The sequence below is a fragment of the Natator depressus genome, chromosome 26, assembly GCF_965152275.1.
Source record: "Natator depressus isolate rNatDep1 chromosome 26, rNatDep2.hap1, whole genome shotgun sequence".
NCBI classification, from domain to species: domain Eukaryota; kingdom Metazoa; phylum Chordata; order Testudines; family Cheloniidae; genus Natator; species Natator depressus.
In genome coordinates, this window is record NC_134259.1 from 7,821,815 (window position 1) to 7,847,436 (window position 25,622).

The 25,622-nt window shown below is 43.6% G+C and overlaps 1 protein-coding gene across 1 annotated transcript in view; it reads left to right on the top strand.

Moving 5' to 3' along the window:
* The window catches only part of PPP2R2A (protein phosphatase 2 regulatory subunit Balpha), a 75,016-nt gene that overhangs the window by 44,693 nt on the left and 4,701 nt on the right, over positions 1–25,622 (top strand). The window contains exons 3-9 of the mRNA XM_074939938.1: positions 831–928; positions 18,620–18,785; positions 18,986–19,098; positions 19,532–19,709; positions 20,978–21,142; positions 22,583–22,752; positions 23,311–23,402. Of these exons, the coding sequence (XP_074796039.1) occupies positions 831–928; positions 18,620–18,785; positions 18,986–19,098; positions 19,532–19,709; positions 20,978–21,142; positions 22,583–22,752; positions 23,311–23,402 (982 nt within the window). The remainder of the gene's footprint in view (positions 1–830; positions 929–18,619; positions 18,786–18,985; positions 19,099–19,531; positions 19,710–20,977; positions 21,143–22,582; positions 22,753–23,310; positions 23,403–25,622) is intronic.

Genomic DNA, 25,622 nt, shown 5'->3' on the forward strand with positions numbered 1-25,622 from the left:
TGTGTATTTGTATGTGTGCTAGGAATTAATATACATTGGTGGGTATGGGCTTAATTTTCATCCTACGTTTGACATTTGACATTGCCTCTCTTGCAAGACCAGTTGTGTACATATTGTAGGCTAAATTCCATTCTTAAAGGGATGATTGGCAGAGATGAGTACTCCGTATATAGAATTACAAAACTTGCCCAATTTTATATAGCACTCTCAAAGGGGAAAAAAACCCTTAGTAAATAATTTTAGCAGGTAAAAACCCAGTCTAAATCTGATGAGGAAGTAGTCTGAGAACAGGAATTCCTCTACTTTTTTTTTTTTTTTTTTTTAAAAGACCGTCATTTGAACTTAAGATCTTAACTTGAGTGTAGTTGTTGTGGTTCTGCTTCCTTGCATTCCTCAGATGCTGATGTTTGAGCATGTCCACCCGAATAAAACAATTCTGCCTAAAGCTTTCAGATCTGTACATACAGTCCTGAAGAGACAGGCTTTGAGATCAGTATGGGTAATGGGCACATGTCCGGTTCTACTGTTAAAAATGAATGGCAGAGGTCTAGGTGAAATGAGCAGAAATATATATAAATAAAACCAAAACAAAACCAAAAACCCACTATTACCGGCCTTTTTCTGGATGAACAAACAATTTTGGACATTTTCCCTGTTATGAGCATTTTATTCAGAGAATAAGACTGATGTAGACTGAAATGAGCCTTTGTCAAGCTGTCGGGAAAGATTTTCTGTTTGTACTCCTTAACCATTTATAATTTTCTTGACTTTTTGAGTAGATGTTTAGAAGAAAGGCTGACTCACGGTTTTTTTTGTTCTTGGTTATGCAGCGGATATAATTTCTACGGTAGAATTTAACCATTCTGGAGAATTACTAGCAACAGGAGACAAAGGAGGTAGAGTTGTCATCTTTCAGCAGGAGCAGGAGGTGAGTGTTAACTGTGCTTAAAATAAGTCATGTATTAAAACTCTTCCCCTGTCTGCAAGTGACCTCTTGGAGTGAGGTGTATACTTGTATGAGAAATTGTGCAGTTCTGCTGTATAATAAGTATCTGATCATTCTAAGGTGCTGGGAGAATAAACAGTGAAACTCCAAAGCAGCTACCAAAAGAACTATCAAAATTGATTACATTATTAGGGTCTTTAAAGATCTGGTCCTGTTTCTAAATGGTTGTCTAAACAGTTTATAGTGCGAACAAAATTTGACTAAAAACCTTGGGGACCTCTTGAAGTTGTCACTTCAGATAGCTTGCTGCCTTTTGGGGATGTTCCTTAATGCCGGTTTCAGTGTAGCTGTTGGGAAATGAGAAGTGGCTCTAAGGGAGCATGTGGCCAAAGATGGCCCTTTACACTCTAATGTATATCAGGCAAACATGGGTCAAGGTTCTTCTGTCAGCATTGATTCTTTGCAGCTTGTTTTGGGGTGATTTAAGAGCAGATTTTTTTCTGCCTGCTAAAAGTTACGATGTAAAGGTCTTAACAGCAGAGGGAATTCTCTCCGAAAACTAAACACAGAAGTTCCTTCTGCTGAGTTTTGAACTGTGGGTAAGTTTTGCTTCCTTACTGTAATAATTTTGCTCACGTCTAAAGTTAACTGGTTATTTTAAGTAACCAAGCACTGAATATCCTTTTATTCAGATTAGAATCTGTTGGTAGCTTAGAAAATGCACCTATGCCATAAGTTTCTTACTTTAAAATGCAAGTTATTGCATATATACATTGCATATATACACAGTAGTCTGTTAAACGAAATCATAAATGACTGAAAACCCCATCCTAGCCACTATGGATGTAGAAGCCCTCTACACCAACATTCCATACGAAGATGGACTACAAGCCGTCAGGAACAGTATCCCCGATAATGTCACGGCAAAGCTGGTGGCTGAACTTTGTGACTTTGTTCTCACCCATAACTATTTCACATTTGGGGACAATGTATACCTTCAAATCAGCGGCACTGCAATGGGTACCCGCATGGCCCCACAGTATGCCAACGTTTTTTACGGCTGACTAAGAACCACGCTTCCTGAGCTCTCGTCCCCAAACGCCCCTACTCTACTTGCGCCACATTGATGACATTTTCATCATCTGGACCCATGGAAAAGAAGCCCTCGAGGAATTACACCATGATTTCAAGAATTTCCATCCCACCATCAACCTCAGCCTGGACTAATCTACAAGAGATCCACTTCCTGGACACTACAGTGCTAATAAACGATGGTCACATAAACACCACCCTATACCGGAAACCTACTGACGGCTATGCCTACCTACATGCCTCCAGCTTTCATCCAGACCACACCACACGATCCATCGTCTACAGCCAACCTCTACGACACAACCGCATTTGCTCCAACCCCTCAGACAGAGACAAACGCTTACAAGATCCCTATCAAGCGTTCGTACAACTACAGTACCCACGTGCTGAAGTGAAGAAACAGATTGACGGAGCCAGAAGAGTACCCAGAAGTCACCGACTACAGGACAGGCCCAAGAAAGAAAATAACAGAATGCCACTAGCCATCACCTTCAGCCCCCAACTAAAACCTCTCCAACGCATCATCAAGGATCTACAACCTATCCTGAAGGACGACCCATCACTCTCACAGATCTTGGGAGACAGGCCAGTCCTTGCTTACAGACAGCCCCCCCAACCTGAAGCAAATATTCACCAGCAACCACACACCACCCAACAGAACCACTAACCCAGGAACCTTGATCAAACTGGACAGTCTCCACATAAAAGAATAAATGGACCCAAATCAGAGGTCAAGAATTATAACATTCAGAAACCAGTCGGAGAACACTTAGGTCTGTTTGGTCACTCGATTACAGACCTAAAAGTGGCAATTGTTCAACAAAAAACCTTCAAAACCAGACTCCAGCGAGAGACTGCTGAATTGGAATTAATTTGCAAACTGGATACAATTAATTTAGGCTTGAATAGAGACTGGGAGTGGATGGGTCATTACACAAAGTAAAACTATTTCCCCATGTTTATCTCCCGCCCCCCCCCCCCCGCCCCCCAACGTTCCTCAGGATATGTCTACACTACAAAATTAGGTCGAATTTATAGAAGTTGGTTTTTTATAAATCGTTTTTATATAGTCGATTGTGTGTGTCTCCACACACAATGCTCTAAGTGCATTAACTCGGCGGAGTGCTTCCACAGTACCGAGGCTAGCGTCGACTTCCGGACTGTTGCGTTGTGGGTAGTTATCCCACGGTTCCCACAGTCTCCGCTGCCCATTGGAATTCTGGGTTGAGATCCCAACGCCTGATGGGGCAAACAACATTGTCGCGGGTGGTTCTGGGTACATGTCGTCAGGCCCTCCCACCCTCCTTCTGTGAAAGCAAAGGCAGGCAATCGTTTCGCGCCTTTTTTCCTGAGTTACCTGTGCAGACGCCATACCACGGCAAGCATGGAGCCCGCTCAGCTCACTGTCCCCATATGTCTCCTGGGTGCTGGCAGACACGGTACTGCATTGCTACACAGCAGCAGCAACCCATTGCTTTGTGGCAGCAGATGGTGCAATAGGCCCTGAAAACCATCGTCATCGTGTCCGAGGTGCTCCTGGCCGCCTCGGTAAGGTCGGTCAGGAGCACCTGGGCAGACATGGGTGCAGGGACTAAATCTGGAGTGACTCGACCAGGTCATTCTCTTCAGTTGTGCAGGCAGTCCTATTGCACCATCTTCTGCTGGGCAGGCAGGAGATGAGGATGGCTAGCAGTCCTATTGCACCGTCTGCTGCCAGCCAAAGATGTAAAAGATAGATGGAGTGGATCAAAACAAGAAATAAACCAGGTTTGTTTTGTATTCATTTGCTCCCCCCTCCCTCCCTCCGTGAAATCGACGGCCGACAATCATTTTGGTGAGGTCTGTCGGGGCACCTTGAAAACTTTAATGGAGATTCAGTCCTGCCTGAAATACCAGAGGGAGGGATAGCTTAGTGGGTTGAGCACTGGCCTGCTAAACCCAGGGTTTTGAGTTCAATCCTTGAGGGGGCCATTTTGTGTGACAGTTGTTTTTGTTTGTCCTTGATGTAAAGCCACCCCCTTTGTAGATTTTAATTCCCTGTAAGCCAACCCTGTTAACCATGTCGTCAGTCGCCCCTCCCTCCGTCAGAGCAATGGCAGACAATCTGTGCAGACGCCAGACCACGGCAAGCATGGAGCCCGCTCAGATCACTTTGGCAATTAGGAGCACATTAAACACCACACGTATTATCCAGCAGTATATGCAGCACCAGAACCTCGCAAAGCGAAACCGGGCGAGTAGGCGACCTCAGCGCAGTGACGAGAGCGATGAGGACATAGACACAGACTTCTCTCAAAGCACGGGCCCTGGCAATGCGTGTATCATGGTGCTAATGGGGCAGGTTCATGCGGTGGAACGCTGATTCTGGGCTCGGGAAAAAAGCACAGACTGGTGGGACCGCATAATGTTGCAGGTCTGGGACGGTTCCCAGCGGCTGTAAAACTTTCACATGCGTAAGGGCACTTTCATGGAACTTTGTGACTTGCTTTCCGCTGCCTGAAGCGCATGAATACCAAGATGAGAGCAGCCCTCACAGTTGAGAAGCGAGTGGCACTAGCACTGTGAAAGCTTGCAACGCCAGACAGCTACCGGTCAGTCGGGAATCAATTTGGAGTGGGCAAATCTACTATTGGGGCTGCTGTGATGCAAGTAGCCCACGCAATCAAAGATCTGCTGATATCAAGAGTAGTGACCCTGGGAAACGTGCAGGTCATAGTGGATGGCTTTGCTGCAATGGGATTCCCTAACTGTGGTGCGGCGATAGACGGAACCCATATCCCTATCTTGGCACCGGCGCACCAAGCGGGCGAGTACATAAACCGCAAGGGGTACTTTTCAATAGTGCTGCAAGCTCTGGTGGATCACAAGGGACGTTTCACCAGCATCAACGTGGGATGGCCGGGAGAGGTACATGACGCTCGCATCTTCAGGAACTCTGGTCTGTTTCAAAAGCTGCAGGAAGGGACTTCATTCCCAGACCAGAAAATAACGGTTGGGGATGTTGAAATGCCTATAGTTATCCTTGGGGACCCAGCCTACCCCTGAATGCCCTGGCTCATGAAGCCGTACACAGGTAGCCTGAACAGTAGTCAGGAGCTGTTCAACTACAGGCTGAGCAAGTGCAGAATGGTGGTAGAATGTGCATTTGGACGTTTAAAAGCACGCTGGCGCAGTTTACTGACTCGGTTAGACCTCAGCGAAACCAATATTCCCACTGTTATTACTGCTTGCTGTGTGCTCCACAATATCTGTGAGAGTAAGGGGGAGACGTTTATGGCGGGGTGGGAGGTTGAGGCAAATGGCTTGGCCGCTGGCTACGCGCAGCCAGACACCAGGGCAGTTAGAAGAGCACAGGAGGGCGCGGTGTGCATCAGAGAAGCTTTGAAAAACAGTTTCATGACTGGCCAGGCTATGGTGTGAAAGTTCTGTTTTGTTTTCTCCTTGATGAAACCCCCCCGCCCCTTGGTTCACTCTACTTCCCTATAAGCTAACCACCCTCCCTTCCTCCCATCGATCACCGCTTGCAGAGGCAATAAAGTCATTGTTGCTTCACATTCATGCATTCTTTCTTAATTCATCACACAAATAGGGGGATACCTGCCAAGGTAGCCCAGGAGGGGTGGTGGAGGAGGGAAGGACAAGGCCACACAGCACTTTAAAAGTTTAAAACTTATTGAATACCAGCCTTCTGTTGCTTGGGCCATCTTCTGGGGTGGAGTGGCTGGGTGGCCGGAGGCCCCCCTACCGTGCTCTTGGGCATCTGGGTGAGGAGGCTATGGAACTTGGGGAGGAGGGCGGTTGGTTACACAGGGGCTGTAGCGGTGGTCTGTGGCCCAGCTGCCTTTCCTACAGCTCAACCATATGCTGGAGCATATTAGTTTGATCCTCCAGCAGCCTCAGCATTGAATCCTGCCTCCTCTCATCATTCAGCCCTCTCTTCAGCCCACCACCTCTCCTCCCGGTCATTTTGTGCTTTCCTGCACTCTGACGTTGTCTGCCTCCATGCATTCGTCTGTACTCTGTCAGTGTGGGAGGACAGCATGAGCTCAGAGAACATTTCATCGCAAGTGCGTTTTTTTTTTTTTTTTTTTTGCCTTCTAATCTTCACTAGCCTCTGGGAAGGAGAAGATCCTGTGATCCTTGAAACACATGCAGCTGGTGGAGGGAAAAAAAAGGGACAGTGTTATTTAAAAAGACACATTTTATAGAAAAATGGGTACACTCTTTCATGGTAAACCTTGCTGTTAACATTACATACCTAGCACATGTGCTTTCGTTCCAAGGTCACATTTTGCCTCTCCCTTCTCCCCCCTCCCCTCCCGCCCCCGCGCGCGCGTGGCTAACAGCAGGGAACATTTTTGTTCAGCCACAGGCAAACAGCCCAGCAGGAACGGGCACCTCTGAATGTCCCCTTAAGAAAAGCACCCTATTTCAACCAGGTGACCATGAATGATATCACTCTCCTGAGGATAACACAGAGATACAGAACGGATGTTGTTTGAACACCAGCAAACATACACTGCAATGCTTTGTTCTACAATGATTCCCGAGTACCTGCTACTGGCCTGGAGTGGTAAAATGTCCTACCATGGTAGGTGGAATAGGGCTCCCCTCCCCAGAAACCTTTTGCAAAGGCTTTGGGAGTACATCCAGGAGAGCTGCGAATGCCAGGACAAATTAGTCATTAAACATGCTTGCTTTTAAACCATGTATAGTATTTTAAAAGGTACGCTCACCAGAGGTCCCTTCTCCGCCTGGCGGGTCCGGGAGGCAGCCTTGGGTGGGTTCGGGAGGTACTGGCTGCAGGTCCAGGGTGAGAAACAGTTCCTGGCTGTCAGGAAAACCGGTTTCTCCACTTGCTTGCTGTGAGCTATCTGCAACTTCATCATCATCATCATCTTCCTCATCCCCAAAACCTGCTTCTGTGTTGCCTCCATCTCCATTGAAGGAGTCAAACAACACGGCTGGGGTAGTGGTGGCTGAACCCCCTAAAATGGCATGCAGCTCACCATAGAAGCGGCATGTTTGGGGCTCTGACCCGGAGCGGCTGTTCGCCTCTTTGGTTTTCTGGTAGGCTTTCCTCAGCTCCTTAAGGTTCACGCGGCACTGCTTTGGGTCCCTGTTATGGCCTCTGTCCTTCATGCTCTGGGAGCTTTTGACAAATGTTTTGGCATTTCGAAAACTGGAACGTAGTTCTGATAGAACGGATTCCTCTCCCCATACAGTGATCAGAGCCCGTACCTCCCGTTCGGTCCATGCTGGAGCTCTTTTGCGATTCTGGGACTCCATCATGGTCACCTCTGCTGATGAGCTCTGCGCTCACCTGCAGCTTGCCACGCTGGCCAAACAGGAAATTGAAATTCAAAAGTTAGCGGGCCTTTTCCTGTCTACCTGGCCAGTGCAACTGAGTTGAGAGTGCTGTCTAGAGCGGTCACAATGGAGCACTCTGGGATAGCTCCCGGAAGCCAATACCGTCTGATTGCGTCCACAGTACCCCAAATTTGACCCGGCAAGGCCGATTTCAGCGCTAATCCCCTTGTCCGGGGGGGGGGGGGGGGTAAGGAAATCGATTTTAAGAGTCCTTTAAGTCGAAAAAAGGGCTTCCTCGTGTGGCCGGGTGCAGGGTTGAATCGATTTAATGCTGCTAAATTCGACCTCAACTCCTAGTGTACACCAGGGCTCAGACGTTCTTGTCAACTGCTGGAAATGGCCCACCTTGATTATCACTACAAAAGGTGTCTGTCTCTCTCTCTCCCCCCCCCCCCCCCCCCCCCCGCTCTCCTGCTGGTAATAGCTCACCTTATCTGATCACTCTCGTTATGGTGTGTATGCTAACACCCGTTGTTTCATGTTCTCTGTGTATATAAATCTCCCCACTGTATTTTCCACTGTATGCATCCGATGAGGTGAGCTGTAGCTCACAAAAGCTTATGCTCAAATAAATTTTAGTCTCTAAGGTGCCACAAGTCCTCCTTTTTCTTTTTTCAAAAATGAATGGGATTCATGCAAAGCTATATTTCTCTGAACATAGGAAGATGATCAAGGAAGTTCTAAGCTTGGTTTTGAGACACTTTTTGGTTTTGAGCAAGGCACTCAACCTCAGTTTCCCACTTGTAAAATGGGAATATTGCCTTCCAGGGGAGTTTTGGAGAGAGAAGTGTTTTTGAGGATGGAACAGTATTATCACTAATACGTTGTGTAATACATTGACTTCAGATGGAGAGGCGTAGAGGATGTTAATAAGATTTTTTGTCCCTTGGTACTGTATCTAATTATCGTATCCTTAAACGAATTCCCATGGCTTGTTGGCAGAACTGTGTGCGTCTGTGCCTGCTCTCATTATCCTAGAGTTGGCTGACAAAGCAATTTCTTGTTAATAGAGTTGCCCAACCCTCCAGGATTATCCTGAAGTCTCCAGGAATTAAACATGAATCTTTCATTCAAGACGATCTCATGCGATGACACCTCCAGGAATATGTCCAATCAAAGTTGGCAACCCTACCTATTAACCAAATTTCCCTTTGATCAGACGCTGCCCCGAAGTTAAATCTGCCACTGGCTCTTGTCCCTTTTAGCATGGCTCACAGATTGACATGGACTTTTTGCTACTGAATGTGATGTAATCTCTCTGGCTTCTGATTTAACTCGAAGCTTAGTGATATTTAAATCTACAGTAGAACTATACACTGACTAAGGCTCACTGAAAATTATTGCATTCTATGAATTCGAGTAACCACAATAAAACAACCATAGTGCATTGCAATGAACTTGACTTATTTGGCAATTTGTATTTTATTTTTAAGACTTCAGCATGTACTGTAATATACCCTGTAAAAATAATGAAGTCATGCAGTGAAATTTCACTGCCTTGGAGGCTTTTAAATGTTTGCTGAGGAGTGAGGAGACACAGCCACTGTGCAAATTATCAAGTGTGCAGATGAGTGAGATCCTATTGTTGATGAATAATTGCAAGGGTTGAAGACAGGTTCATATACATCAAGTATTTATTCCAATCCTTTAACTCTATCCTTGTTCTGAATAATTTTCAAATGAGAGACCGTCATAATACTTAGCCCTTCTGTAGGGCCTTTCATCTGTGGCTCTCACAGTGTGTTACAAACACTAATAAATTGATTCTGGCATTACTTCTCTGGGGTATTTAAAACTAATAGCACCGGGGACTGGAGAACTTGGGTGGCAAGAATAGTACGCGATAGAAATTATACAAAGCGCATAGGTGACTCTTTCACCCCCCTCTTGAAGCAACGTAAAGCAGTTGAAAAGCATGTGACTGTCAAAGAGTTTTCGACGGATATACTAATTGTCTGAATTAAAGACATAACTTTATATGCAGTATTGAACACATTGTGAATTAAACATCAGATGACTGCCCATATGTCGTTAAGGAGGGATAAAAATAAGAGCATGGGGGAAAATACCTTGAAATGATGCCGATATGGATCTGTCTTTCCTATTCTGGAAAAAATATATATGCGTGTGTAAGTCCGCTAGTAAGAAGGGATCAAGATTTATGAACAATGTGTACATTACTACCCTCCAAGTTATATGTTTCATGTATACTGTACTGTATTTAGTTGAGATCTGGGGGGGGGTGTGTGTGTGTGTATGGCTGTTGTCCCCCACAAAATCTGTTTGCATCAGGTACAGAATGCTTTCCATCTCTTGCACCAGTGACTAATATTAGATAGCGGTGTCTTCTCTGTATTAAATTAAAAAAAAAAAAAAATCTTGCTGCCCTGATTTTCTTAGGTGGAAATTCTGACTTCATTTAAGCTCCGTGAATATGTCACAAGCTCTGAGCTGTGGAAATGACTATCCAATAGAATAGGCTTACTTCTATTCAACAAAAGAGTGTAGAATCTCTTGGCTTAAGAGCCTTTTGTTAAATCTTTAAAGGGTAAAGCAGGTCATTGTCAGCGTTGGCCTCTTTGGAAGTGTCTGCTTATGAAAGTCATTGCATTCATATTAAAATAAGTAAACTTTTTGTTTTTGTGCGTGGATATAAGCAGTAGAGAGGCGTATTAATCTACTTGACAAGCAAATCACGGTCTGCTTTTTAGTTAATAGAAATTAATAAATATCTTAATAGTTGTATTATTATGTTCAGGTGGGTAACAATTTGAGATGCAGATTTGAGGCTGTATTTTGAAATTCTTCCAGACCAGCTTCAAAGCTAGTGAGTAGCTTAGCTAATACTCAGTCAAAACCAGAGAGGAAGCTGCTCATCATTGATACCATTTAGAGACGTTTTGTAGATAGACAAAGGATGTGCTTTTGGAAGGACTTTAAGATTTGATCCCTCTGCTCCCACAGCATGTTTGTTAACTTCTGCACCGATGTTTGGCTCAGAATGTCACAGCCTATTAAATTAGTGGCATTTTCAAAAGTGCCTGAGTGAATTGGGAGCATAAATCCTATTAAGTGAATGGGACTTGTACTCCTAGATCACTTAGGCACTTCTGAAAATCCCACCCCAGTTAAGATATGGAACTGATGGCATTCTTTTATCCATGTAATAACCAGTACTTGCATAGTGCTTTTGTCTTCATAGCACTCCACAAACAATCCTCCCAGTATGCTGGTGGGGTACATATTCCCATTTTAAAGGTAGGGGAGCTGAGGTAGAAAGTTTAATTTAGCAGAGGCTGCACAGAGTTGGCATTGGAATTAGACGACTTGGAGTTGGCATTAGAGTTAGGTAGTGCTTGGGGCCCTAATCTATACTTAGACCATGCCTCTTCAGAGAGGTATAACTAATTTACTTAATCTTGCCATAATTGTGATCACATCATGAGCCAAAACTACCTTACCTATAAGGTTTTTTTAAAAGCTGCTAAACATTAAAAAAATATTTAATGACCTGTATGATTGAGTTGTATAGTCCGCAGGAAATAGACAAATAGGTTTCAGACTGGCTTGAGTGTCAAAGAAGGAGGAGGAGGAGGAGTAAGAGTCCCTTTTATCTCCCTGTCGATACGGGGTGGATTTGCGAGAGGACGCTTTCTAGTGTTCATTCAGTCTAGTTGTAAAAGGCCTAAGCAATGAGAATTTTGCCATTCTCGAAGGAGGTGGTTCTTCCACTGCCTGCAACAACTTGTTTGCTTCCAGCCTGTGCAGAATTGAAACTTGTCTTGGGCAAATAAATCACTAGGGTCAGTTAGTGCCATCTAGTGGAGTTTATTTGACTTTGATCAGGACAAGTAGCCTTAAAATAATTTTGTTTAGCTGCATTATGGTTGTAATGTAATGTAAAATGCAGGATGTTCTTACTATAATCTTCTGTTGGCTATACTGTAATGTGAAATTCACTGCAGATTTATGCTTTTATGAATATAGATATGCTAAATAAATAGCCTTTATACAGGCTAGTGTCCAAGAAACTTTAATTATTACCATCTAAAAGACTAAACAGCTAATCTTGACTTCCCTAGGTAGGTTATCTTTATAGTTGACTCTTGTAGTTCTGTACCATAATCTATTAATGCAGAATAAATTGAATAACCCATGAATCCTAGATCTCTGACCCATTCAAATTTATTGATGTAGCACCTTAGCCTTAGACCATTGTGCATAATACTGTAAATATAAATATAAACGTAAACACAAACTTTACATCAACACAACTTAGTAAAACAAATACAAATATTAAAAACCCAGGATTAGCCCTGTCCTAAAATCAGTTTTACCTTTTAAAATCACCACCCCTAAAAGAGTATAGGGATAGCTCAGTGGTTTGAGCATTGGCCTGCTAAACCCAGGGTTGTGAGTTCAATCCTTGAGGGGGCCATTTAGGGATCTAAGGCAAAAAAATTTAGGGGGAGAGATAGCTCAGTGGTTTGAGCATTGGCCTGCTAAACCCAGGATTGAGAGTTCAATCCTTGAGGGGGCCATTTAGGGATGTGCAGCAAAAATTAGGGATTGGTCCTGCTTTGAGCAGGGGGTTGGACTAGATGACCTCCTGAGGTCCCTTCCAACTCTGATATTCTGTGAAATAGGATTAAATAATAATTAGAAGTACATTGTTTCATTGGGGTCAAAATAGCGTCTCTTTCACACGTTTAGTTCTTATTTTTGCAGCTGGCCTGGCAACAGCCTATACAACTCAAACATTTTCACTGCGTAGCAAATATTCTGATTGCTTATCTGACGATTCCTGGGGCATCACAGAACAGCTAGTCCTTTTAAGCAGTGTAAGGCTGTACAGTTCTAGGATTTTAAAGTTCTTCGTGGCTTTCCCAAAGAAGTTTCCTTCACCATTTATCCTCAGTGATTTGGTTCAGGAAGCTTCCTTCCTAAATCAGCTTTTCTTCACGGCCAGCACTGTCTGGGTCCAGCTCATTTTTGTCCACTTGGAATCCCCAGGACCAACCCACTAGGGGTTTAACTGCTTTTGCAACTTTTTTGGCTATGAGTTGTCACCTTTGTGGTGGGACAAATTCTGTTGCACCCTTATGTGTTGCATCATTATGCTGTTTCAGAAGAGAACATTGCCTCAGTTGTTTTATGGGCCACTGAAGTGGTGAAAATTCAGATGACTGAACTTGCAGGATATGGAATCTTGCCCTGTTTAAATATCAGAACGGTCTTGGAGAGGTGGGGATAGGCAGCAACTTGTTCGTAGTCTAGCAATTCTGGTTACAAGTTAGGATCTGTTTAAGGAAGTGGAAGTCACTGAATACTTGATTTTAATGCTCAGCTGCTCTGAAAAGCTCCCCTTAATTTCCGGTCACTGGCATGACTGAAGATCAGAGTCCAGTGTGACTGGCTAGGATATCCTCAGAGAGCTGTCAGAAAGGCAGGTGCTGCCGTTGGTCTTGTGTAGTTGAGTACCTTTTCTGTGTGTTTATGCAGACTTCCTGTTTTCAATACAGAGCGTTGTTTATTAACGGGTGTGTGTGTCTTAATTTGAACAGTTACTGGGTAAATATTTGCTTAAATTTAATGTGCATCAAGCCAGCATCTGCACCTTGGCTCCATGCCAGTTCCAGTTACCCTTGAATACAAGGAGTAAATGTTTTGTGGTGAAGAAACTGGATTCTGACTCAGGAGATCTAAGTTCTTCTTCAAGTTACAGTCCCTATGGGCGTGTTCCACCTTTGGATGCGAGTGCACCTGTGCACTTTTGATCGGTGATTTTAGTTAGCAATGTCAGTGCCTGTGCCCTATGCAACCTCGTGCTCCTGTGCAAGGATATACAGTCTCCAGTTCCTTCTCAGTTACTTTCAACTTGAGAGAGAGCCGTGTGGTGTCTGCTGTTTAGCTTTTCAGATACCATGTTGTTCTGTGGGTTTTTTAGCATTTTATTTTGTTTTGGTCTTTAGTTGTTTTCTTGTACGTTTTAAGCATAGATGTGTGTTTTTTGGAGCCCCCCCCAACCCCCCAATTTTCTTTTTGCGGCCAGGGCCGCCTTCACACTCAGCCTTTGTTTGTCTGCAGTCTCCCTGACAGCGGCGGATATGCCAAAGACACTGGGTTTCAAAGCCTGCCAGACCTGTCACAGTTCTTTTCCCCTCAGCAATGGGCATTCCAGTTGCCTCTGCTGCCTTGGAGAGTTTCACATCCCATCTGAGTGCGAGGCCTGCTCTGGATTTAAGGCATCGCAGAAGCTGAGGGAAGTTTGAAGCTTCTCTGGATGGAGTGTTCCTTGAGGCTGGTGGGGTCCAATTCTTTATTTCCTCATCCCACGTGCATAGGCCTCTACCGCTCAGACTGCACTGGTGACTTCAGCCTTGGTATGCAGAGACTATGGGGCAGCTTAGGAAACAACACAGCCCAAAATGAAGAAAACCCATTCCCCGGAGACAGACTCCAAAAGGAGAGGAAAGTCATCTCTGAGGCCAGGGAAGGAGATACCCGGTAAAAGTGCTGCTAAGATTCCTGCAGGCCTTGGTACCGAGATACTGGTACCCATCAAAAATACTTCAGGTACACCTCGCGCTGAGACGTCTTCTAGCAAACTGCACCAAATGGCGCAGTCATCGGTACCGGCAGCGGAAGCCTACAGACACGGCGACTCTTTTAAGGGGCCTTCAACACCTTCCCCTTTCTCCTGAGGCCACAGCCACAAGGAACTCATGGACCCTAATGAGGCACTATTTTCACTAGCCTGCATGGCGGACACCCCCAGCTCCTTGGTTGTGGACAGCCTCGACAACGACCATCAACAAGCTTGCTTCAAATCGACTGTCTCGGACAAATGCACAAGCATGTTGACCTCTTAAGCCAAAAGAGCTATTCATCATCTGCTCTCTGGTTTAGGATCATGAACTATCAGTCCTTGATGGCAAAATATAATTTTCTATACTTGTTAACATTTTTGTGATCCTTTGCCTTAAGCCCAAAGAGCAGTTTCAATCCCTCGTTTCAGATGGCCAGATGACTCTGAAAAACACCATAGCAGACTCCATGAGCAGGCACTTTGACAAACACCACAAGTGATCTTCAGCAGTTTGGTTTTTTGGAGCATATGGCAGCCCTGGGGCCTCCTGGAGATAGATATCTTTTTGTAATGCTGTCCAGTGTGATGCTCCATTGCTTGTACTTGAGGAGAGGTTATGGCCACAAATCTACTTGTTCCCAAATCTACTTTGCCCCTTTCTCTGTAGGTGCATCTTTGCTGTCCACTCACGGCGGCTCTCCTGACCCGGATATCAGGCACCATGACCCCCACCCCAACATCTCTTCACCGCATCTCAAGGTTTGGCTCCTCAGTGGTTCTCAGACGTAGAACTGAACTGTTTTCCTGAAGTTAAGACTGTTCCTGAGCAGTAGAAAATCTGTCCTGAGGAAAACCTACCTGCAAAAGTGGAAGTGTTTCCAAACCTGGCTTGCCCATTGAGCCATATCTCCTCAAAGACATAATCAACTGACCTGATTAATTACAGAACCCCAAGGTTTGTTACTCAGTTCCATTAGGGTCCTCCTAGTTGCCATTAGAGACTTTCACTCACCTGATGAAGGTTTTTCTGTTTTTGCTCACTCTAGTGCAGCCTGAATTTTTAAATGTTTGTCTAACCTTTTCCTTCACGACAAGGCGCCAGCTCCACCCTGGAACCTTATCCTAGTTCTGAACACCCTGAGTTAATCTCCATTTGAACCCATGGGCAGCTGTTCATTTCTTCATTTGTCTTTCCAAACTTCATAACCATAACTTCGGACAGGAGAGTAGGAGAGCAAGGGGCACTCCTGGCTGTGACCTACTCTTAGACAACTTTCTACCATGACAAAGTGACCTTACATCCCCACCCTTGCTGCCTACCTCAGGTCATATCAGAATTCCACATCAGTCAGGGCGTTCGACTCCCAGTATTTTACACCAAGCCTCATCCCAAGAGAAAAGGCTAGTCTTCATACTCTGGAAGTGTGCGAGGCTCCTGCCATCTTCCTTGATAGAATAAGTCCCTCCAGGGCCTCTCCCAGACTCTTTATCTCCTTTGCTGAAAGGGTGAAGGGACAACCAATTTCTACCCAGACTGCCAAAGTGAGTTTCAAGATGCATCTTACCTTATTATGACGAATCTGGAGTGCATCCCCCGCCTCGAGTGACTCCGCCTCGGTTAGGACTCAGTCAATCTCAACAGTGCCCATACGTACAAACCATTTTGAAGAACTCCAGCTACTCTACAGGTAAGTAACCTCTCCTTCAGTTCCCAGTTCTGCCACAGACTTCATATGTGGCCTTGGGCAAGTCATTTAGCCTCCATTTTTCCCCCCCATCTGTAGAAGGCAGATGATAATTCCTACTTCACATGAACATTTTGGAGATTAATTCATTTGTGTTCAGGAGTCACACTCTGGTGATGGGGACCACAGAAATACATGAGTGGCAAAGAGCAGAAAATCTACCTTCAAAATAGAGCTTTGGGAGCATATATGTTGACTACTTTCCTGAGATTTCAGGGAATAAGTTCAGAAAAATGGATGCCCTAATAATACACCAGAATTTATTATTTTGTAACTACTCGTGTGTGACCTTGGCACAGGAGTTGTTTCATAAATGCAGTTATTTACACAGCAGTATTTTGTAATATATCTTAGATTCATATTTCACCTTTCATCAGACACAGCGCATTCTAGAGTTCTTTATAACATGTAGAGAGCGTCACTGAAATGTGATGCCTCTGTATCGTTATACAAGCATGTGTAACTTCATCTACCACTGAAATGCTACCATGTCTTGAGTTGGGATGTGGCAACTGTTCAACAGTATAAAGCAAAAAATGTTACGTAAGCTAGGACAGGAAATGAATGTTGTATCCAATTGAAACTTCACGAGGAACTCATGGAGGAGGACTGCAATTATCCTAGTTGGAATTCGTCCCTAGTTAGAGGGACAGGGGTTTGCTTATACCTCTTGCTTTTTTATGTTGAGTTCTACGATATCCAAAGTGACTCCAAAGACCTTTTGCTTTTCATGCAAAAGAGATGGTGTCTCCTACATTATAGTACCTTCTAGTCCTGTATATTTTTTTATTAATCCACAAACAAGTTTGTGTCAGTATGAAACATTGAGGTTAGTATTGACTCAAAGTAGAGAACGCGACTGAATCATGACCAGCACATCCTACAGCACCATAGCTTTGCCTTGGAAATCTCCCATTCAGTGTACTGACTGCTTGACCCTGCTTAACTTGTTCGGCATGACTGAAGCACAGCAGCAAGTTCCTTCCTCTTTCTAGGATGGGAAGGCCAAAATAATTGGTGGGCGTGGTATTCTGGTGCTAAATAGCGTGAATTCTAAGGCAGCTTTCTTCTCCTTGCTCCTGGCTTACTCTACAACATGATAAATTCTAATAACTCCTCGCCTGCATTAAAATGTAAGGATGTGGTACAAGAGAGAGGGATTTGGAAAATGTAATGTGTTTGGGGCCAGTAATGATCATACCAGGAGATAATTTGGGAGCACAATTTGTGGATGAAAGGACCTGAGTCATAAATAAAGGGAGGGACAAATTTCACAACCCAGAGCTCATCACAGCAAAGGCATGATTCACCTGTCAACCTAAGATGGTGATGGTGGGATTGCTAGAACCTAGTGGGATATGAAACCACACAAGTTTTGAAGCTAGCGGTGTGTTCAGCTGTGAACTGTTTCTCCCTGGTCACTTTTCGCATAAGAGGAGGTCAAATTTCTCCAGTGTGAGAGTGCCTTTAAGAAATCATTACATTTAAAAAAAAAAAAAAGCTTTTTAGCCGGGGGAGCAGCGGCCTGTGTAAGATTTGAGGCTTCCCATCATTCCAGGCAGCTCTTCCATCCATCCAGGGTGCCCTCATAGCATAGGCTGTCAATCACAGGTGTGGTTTTAATATTAAAGCTATGCTGGCTAAAGGTGGTACAGTGGAACCTCAGAGTTAGGAACACTTCAGGAATGGAGGTGGCTTGTAACTCCAAACAAAACCTAATGGTTGTTCTTTCCAGAGTTTACAATTGAACATTGACTTAATACAGCTTTGAAACTTTACTATGCAGAAGAAAAGTGCTGTTTCCCCTTTTTTTTAAGTAGTTTATGCTTAACACAGTACTGGACTGTATTTGCATTTTTTTGTTGTTGTTTTGTCACTTGTGCTGCCTGATTGCATACTTTTGGTTCCAAATGAGGTGTGTGGTTGACCGGTCAGTTCGTAACTCTTTTGTTTGTAACTTTGAGATTTCACTGTAGAAGCTTTGACTTCTTCTTTTTTTTCCCAGCGTAGCTTCCCAAAAGGAAGGAAAAGGGGTTTCTAAGAAAACAGGAACTAAGACTGTTCAGGGGTGGAAGAGCTGATTTATATATATTTATATCTGGCTTGCACTGTGGTTGCGTTTGGGATTCTCACAACTTGAGTAGCAGGTCAGTCTTCCTCAGACTAGATTAACCCGATGTGCAGCAGAGTGTGTCTTCTGGAGACTTTGGGGACTATACTCCCTAGGAAACTACGTATTCTGTGGGCTGGATGAGATGCTAACATAGTTTTAAAAAACTTACCGACAGTTTCTTAGCTCTGAGGGCTGCTTATTTGCAAAGTTAGAAGATTCAAAGTTCAGCTCTTTTGAGTTATTTACAGGGGGCAAGTAACTATGTTGTAAATTGTGCACGAGTGGATTAAATGACTGAAGGATTTTTTTTCTGAAACTTTAAACACTGATCACATTGAAACAAAGCATAGAAAATGACAGCCCAAAAAGAAAACTGCGAAAGCTGAGTGAGTGCAAAGGGGGGATTGGTTAAAATCAAGTGTCTGCACAACTGTACCGTCTTTGTGCCATATCAAAAGTAACAGTATGTACTCGGCACTTCTGTGGTGCTGAAACTTTACCCAAACCCTTGTGAAATGGATGAGGCTTGTTGCATCCATTTTGTAGAATTGGAAAAACGAGACACAGAGAAGTGGCAGCTTGTCAGAGGATATACAACAAGACTGGCCGAGGCAGGCATAGTCCTGGCTACCAGTCTCCTGTTCGAACCATTAGTCTACATATGCACTCTGTGTAAACATCCCCCCTACAAGCTTGGTACACGTGCACTGCATATAAGCCTTAATCATATAATTCTCAGAAACAAATCTTTTCTCTCTCTTTAGAACAAAATCCAGAGCCTCAGCAGAGGGGAATACAATGTTTACAGTACTTTTCAAAGCCATGAACCAGAATTTGACTACTTGAAAAGTTTAGAAATTGAAGAAAAGATCAACAAAATTCGGTGGTTACCCCAGAAAAATGCTGCTCAGTTTTTATTGTCTACAAATGGTAAGTTTGTTTGTTTTTGTTTTTGTTTTGTTGTACACAGTAAGCTTGAAAGCAGAATAAAGCTGTGTAGAATGAATCTCAAATTTTCTGCTCCTCTTTCTGTCCTTACTTACAGCATACTCAGCTTTGACTAGCATCAAAGTTTGTTTATGCTTTTTTTTAAACTGAGAATTTAATATATTTTAATATATTTATTTCAGATAAAACAATAAAGTTATGGAAAATTAGTGAAAGGGACAAAAGACCGGAGGGCTATAACTTGAAGGAAGAAGATGGGCGGTATAGGGACCCTTCTACAGTTACAACATTACGGGTGAGTAGCTCCTCTGTCTAGTGTGATAGTTCTCAGAGTCACCGTCTGAGGGTAGGTAAGTATTTAGCCTCATTTAATAGATCGGGATCCAAGGCAGAGGCAGTTGAGTGACTTTCTCAAGGTCCCATATAGATAGGTCTGTGGCTCAGCTGGCAATAGAAGTCAGAACTCCTGACTCCATGTGCCAGTCGTTCGCTACAAGACCATCCTTTGTACAGTGATATTAACTGTGAGTTTTCTATGGTGTCCCACGTACTGTACTCCAGCAGTTCCTTGCCTGCTATGCGTAGGACATGGATTTTTGAAATGACTTCAGGGTTCTTGTTTGTCAGGCTGGTGGAGGTGCATGGGTGCATTGGATGGGTGGCTGGCAGTACACATTTATCTGTATTACATGCACAGCTTATATTTTGTGTTTTCTTGTATTTTGCAGGTGCCAGTATTCAGACCCATGGATCTTATGGTTGAAGCCAGTCCGCGAAGAATATTTGCAAATGCTCACACGTATCACATCAACTCTATCTCCATCAATAGTGATTATGAAACATACCTATCTGCAGATGACTTGCGGATTAATCTGTGGCACCTAGAAATTACAGACCGAAGTTTTAGTATCTTTTTCTGTTTGTCTTTTTGTCGGAGAAGGACTTTTTGCCATAACTAAAGTTGTTAGATTTCTCTTTTCCCTTGAAGTGTATGCTTAAGACACCTTCCATTGCTTAAAAAAAAGAGGAGTCCTCGTGGCACCTTAGAGAGTAACAAATTTATTTGGGCAGGCTTGGGGGTTTTGCTGATTAACACAGCTACCACTGGGAAACCTGCTTCCATTTCTTAGTTATTTTGCAGTTGCAGAGAATATTGTTTCTGGCATGCCAATACCGTAGGATCCTTTTTAAGCAACATAAGGCAAAGCAGAGTTATGATTAATATTGGTTGTTTTCCTGGCAAAAAAATTATGGGAAAGTTATGGCATTTGTTGTTAGAAAGGAGGAAAAGGTAGCGCTCCCGGAACAGAAGAGGAGCAGAGCTGGAAAGAGAAGAATTTGAAAGTATTTGTCTTTTGAACCAGATCTTGAGCTACGTTAAGAGCCAGGTCTGCGGGAGAGGTACCATCCTCAGTTCCTCAAGTTATTGGTCTGCTGCAGAACTTCCCAGCCCCCTTCTCTCTCTCTCTCTCTCTTTTTGCTCCCCTGCTGCCCCACCCCTCCACTCCTGCACACATGCGCAAAGGTTCTAGGTCTCTAGAACCACAGGAGCATATTCAGCCACTGCTGTGTGGGGAGCAGGAGCTGGAGCAGTGGGAAAATAAGGAGTGTCAGAGTTCCTGGGGGGGGGACAGGAAATCACAAAATCCATGACTCCTGTGACAATCAGCCTTGGTTATGTTGCGGCATTTGGTAAAATTAGACACAGGCCAGCTGATGTTCTACAGATCAAAACCGAACAACTGATGTGGTGCAAAATCATTTATTTAGAAGGTTGGATTTTAATTATTTTAAGCTTATAAAATATATTGGTGGCTGTCGCTTACTAGATGATAGAAGAATTTTTAAATGACGGCGTGTTTATATTTCAGGGTATGTTGACTGGTTTTATAGCCAATTAAAAGAAGACTACATTTCCATTTTTTCAAGCGGATAAACAAAGGCACAGAAAAATGGTGATTTACCCCGGGTCACAGAGAGAGCCTGTGGCAGAGTCCTGTCTCCCAGTTCCCTGCTGCCACACTGCTGCCTTCTTCTTTGGATTGTTTTATGTTTGTCTGTTTTAGATACCCATTTATTGGTAATTGGAGAGGCGTTGTGGAATAAATGTATAGAGCTGTATAAGTGTGTTCTGAACATTTGAAGAGAGAATTCCTTAATAAAACGCACTCTAGATATTGTAGATATTAAGCCTGCCAACATGGAAGAGCTGACAGAGGTGATAACAGCTGCAGAGTTCCATCCTAACAGCTGTAACACATTTGTATACAGCAGTAGTAAAGGAACAATTCGTCTGTGTGACATGAGAGCATCGGCACTCTGTGACAGACATTCGAAATGTGAGTTCTACTTTTAATTGATTCCCCTCCCCCCACATTTTTTTAAAGCGTTCCGCATTTCCCTACTAGGTGAAGCTGTGGGCTTATCTGCCCTTGAAATGCTACAGCTGAGCCAGCTGGACACTACCTATGCTGACGGGAGGGGTTCTCTCATCAGCAGAGGTAATCCAACTCCCTGAGAGGCGATAGCTAGGTGGACAGAATTCTTCTTCTTTCTACCCAGCACTGTCTACACTGGAGGGTTAGGTTGGCTTAACTACGCTGGTTTGCGGTGTGGATTTTTCAGAGCCATGAGTGAAGTAGTTACGCCAACTTAATTTTCTAGTGTAGACAGTGCTGTGTGTAGTGCCAAAGCATCAAGTACTGTAAACTGGGGCTTTTGTCAATAAATGTCTAACAGACCTCACTGTGAGTGTATAGTGAATTTCCTTCGTATGGGGGGAAAAGGAAAAAAACCCAGTGTCCCATTAAGGTTTTTTTTTATCTCCTTGCTTGAGTGAAAAGAGTAACTTAATGTTACTGCAACTTAAAAAAATTAATGCCAGAGGACTGGCCAATTGAGAGGATTGGAAACAGCTTAATGCAGCCTTTTAACTTTTAAATTACCGGTTCAGTTCCAACTCAGATCCGTCGCTAATGCTCAAGACTTGCAAATGAGTACACCCTCCAAAAGTTAGATTCTTCACTCTCTTGGATTTTTTTTTATTGTGATCGAACTATAGGAAGCAATATGTACAGTGACTTGCCTTTTACTTCTTCAGTCTTACATACACTCGATTCGCTATCTCTTTAGAGGCTCACTTCAGGAAAAAGTTTGAATAAATCCATCATTTACTTCACTGCATGTAGGTCACATTACAAAGCTTTATTTTTCTGAAATACTGCACATAAGGGCAGCAAGGCTATTTATTCTAGCACAGCTAATACGCTGTAAATGTGTAATAAGTTTATCTGGGTATATCCCTGTTTTAGCAGGGACTTGTATCCTGGAATTCTGAGGAGATGCGCTCCGTGGTCCAAAGGTCTTATATCTGATGGGTTTTAATTCTTCCAGTATTTTGGATGTTACAGCCTTAGGCCATGAACATAAGTGGCATTTGCCGTATACATCAGTATGCAACTTTTAATGTCCTTGTGCCAATATTACTTAGGGCGATAAGTTTTCTTCTTCATGTGGGAATCAAACACCAGATAACTAAGAGCATCTGCAGTGTTCCTAATTGGTCTGTGTCGTGTGATGTCTGTCTCGTGAAATGATGAGTACGCTGTATTGGGGTATGGGAGACACTCATCGGTCGGTGCATGTATAAAATGCTGTCCCAGAACCATTTGAGATTTTTTTTCCAAGGTTCATATTGAAATTATTGTTTTGAAGCGTGTGAGCTTGTATGGAATTGACTTAGAGTACTTTGCTGATCGGCATGCCTGTCTTTTACTTAGTGTTTGAAGAACCAGAAGACCCTAGCAACAGATCGTTTTTCTCTGAAATCATCTCTTCCATATCCGACGTAAAATTCAGCCATAGTGGTCGATATATGATGACTAGAGATTATCTGTCGGTGAAGATCTGGGATTTAAATATGGAAAACAGACCTGTGGAAACATACCAGGTATCCAGTGAAATGTCATACACTGGTATTATAAACCTTGGAAGTATGTCATGTACTGAGTATGGCCTTGATCCCGTATTTGGATCTGTGTGTTCCTATTCAGAGCTTCAGCAAAGTCAGTGGGGCACAAAGACATATGGGGCTCTGCTCTTTGTGGTCTGATTGTAGGATTAAGATCTACATTTGAACATGTATGACATGCTTTTTCTCGTGGGGTGGGAATCGTGAAGGGCACAATAGCGTGACTTGCATTCTGGGCCACGAGTTAGCATAGTGATGGTGTTTTGCAGCATCTGAGAGGAGACCAGAGTTCACACCTTTCTGCCTGGGCAACAGGAGGCAGTGTTGTGCAGGACACTTGCTCAGTTTAGGGACAGTCCAGTGCCAGAGGGCCAATTGTGACGCTTCCTGTCAACTTATAGGGTGGACTGAAAGTATCCGAAGGGGGTCCTGTTCAGTTTTCCTCAAGAATCGGGTTGGTCTCCATGTAGCTTGCTTGGACGCTTTCACAGACAAATCATGCTTTTTCAAATATTAAAGAAACTTTTTTTCCCCTAGGTACATGAATACCTCCGAAGTAAACTTTGTTCTCTGTATGAGAATGATTGCATTTTTGACAAATTTGAGTGCTGTTGGAATGGATCAGACAGGCAAGTCTAATAGTTTTTCTTCACATATTTAAGCCTGAGTTTTTTGAGAATGGGAAGCAGCACTATGGGTTCCTTCTGACGTGAGAAATACAAAATGTAGCCTCAAATGTATGAATCCTTTTCTTCTTGGGTTTGGTTGTTTTTTTTACAGTGTTATGAGCTAATGTAATGTGTATTAGCCCTTACTGTGGGAGTCTTGCAATTTGATGCGCAGGGGGTGAGAATCTGCTTATGGAGATTTTATGGCTGGATTGAGGCCTTCGGTACTCTTCACACTGGAGAGTATATATTTCTTATGACTGTAAGTTTCCTAGTATGCTTTGGGAGCTGTGTTGTTCTCCTTAATAATCCTGTCTTGCCAAAACATGAAAATAGGTAGACAACCCTCTAAGAATTTCATTATTTTTTTTAAATGACTTTTCAAGCTTGCCTTGCATGGCCGTCTCCCCAGTAATATTTCTGTTAACCTAAGTTGAATGATGATTTAAAAAAAAAAAAAAAATGCATTGAGCCACTCATTTGCCAAATCTGAAGCAGCTCATTGAGTCCTCATCTGTTTCATCATGAGGGGATCATTCTCTTTAAATGAAACAGCTGTTGATCTAAATATTTGGATAATCTCTAAGTATACTTGCCTAACTGAAAATCTGATATATTTCCATTAGATGGTCTAAAACTAGCCAACTCTAAGGTGTATAAAAAGTTGGGTATATTTTGGTCCTGATGCTCATGCAATTGTAGCCATGTACTTTGAGCCAAATTCAAAATGCGACTCCTTCTGGCTATCAGGCATTTCTTTCCAGGGGACACTCTGTTGCTAGCCATAAGGGCAATACTGACTGCTTACGTGCAGAAATTCAAATGCTTGTCTTAATCAGAGAACCTTGTAACAGGTTGTGACATTTCCCAGGGTTGTGAGGCACCTGCCCTTAGTGTGAGGATGTTGTCGGTGCCCGCTGTGGTTGAGCTCCCTGAATCCACTAGCTTCTGGCAACACAATTTTCCACAGGCCTCGCTCTTTCTGAACAGGTTAGCAGTAGGCACACACCAACTCCTGACTCTTCTGAGCATCCCTCTGGAGTGTTCAGACTCAACACTGAACGCTCACAGAACTCTGCTTCGCTGCTCCCAAAGGAATAGCACACCCCAGCTTGCAAGGAGTCAACTCGGAATCCCCACTCATCTGAACATACAGCACTTCGGTATATTTATAGTGAAAACAAGAATAAGTTTGGTATCAAAGAACAGAGAGTCAAGTAATAGAAAGGGAGAATATTGGAAACGAGGAGTAGTTGTATACAAAACAAAATCATAACATGCTTTCTAGAACCTAAACTTAACTCAAAAGACATTCTCTTGTCTCCAACAAGAGACAGTCATTGGTGAATGAACAGGTTAAGGACTCTTTAGAAAAGCTGGACAAACACAAGTCCTTGGGGCCGGATGCAATGCATCCGAGGGTGCTGAGGGAGTTGGCCGATGTGATTGCAGAGCCATTGAAAACTCACGGTGATCTGGAGAATTCCTGGATAATCGGAAAAAGGCAAATATATAGTGCCCATCTTTAAAAATAGGAAGGAGGAGAATCTGGGGAACTACAGACCAGTCAGCCTCACCTCAGTCCCTGGAAAAAAAAATGGAGCAGGTCGTCAAGGAATCCATTTTGAAGCAATTGGAGGAGAGGAAGGTCATCAGGAACAGTCAACATGGATTCACCAAGGGCAAGTCATGCCTGACCAGCCTGTATTAGTAGGAGCGTTGCTAGCAGATTGAGGGAAGTGATTATTCCCCTCTATTAGGCACTGGTGAGGCCACATATGAAGTATTGCATCCAGTTTTGGGGCCCCCGCTACAGAAAGGATGTGGACCAATTGGAGAGAGTCCAGCAAAGGGCAACGAAAATGAAATTAGGGGGCTTGGGCACATGACTTATGAGCAGAGGCTGAGGGAACTGGGCTTATTTAGTCTGCAGAAGAGAAGAGTGAGGGGGGTTTTGATAGCAGCCTTCAGTTACCTGAAGGGGGGTTCCAAAGAGGATGGAGCTCGGCTGTTCTCAGTGGTGGCAGACAACAGAAAGAGGAGCAATGGTCTGAAGTTGCAGTGGGGGAGGTCTAGGTTGGCTATTAGGAAAAACTATTTCACTAGGAGGTTGGTGTAGCACTGGAATGGGTTACCTAGGGAGGTGGTGGAATCTCCATCCTTAGAGGTTTTTAAGACCCA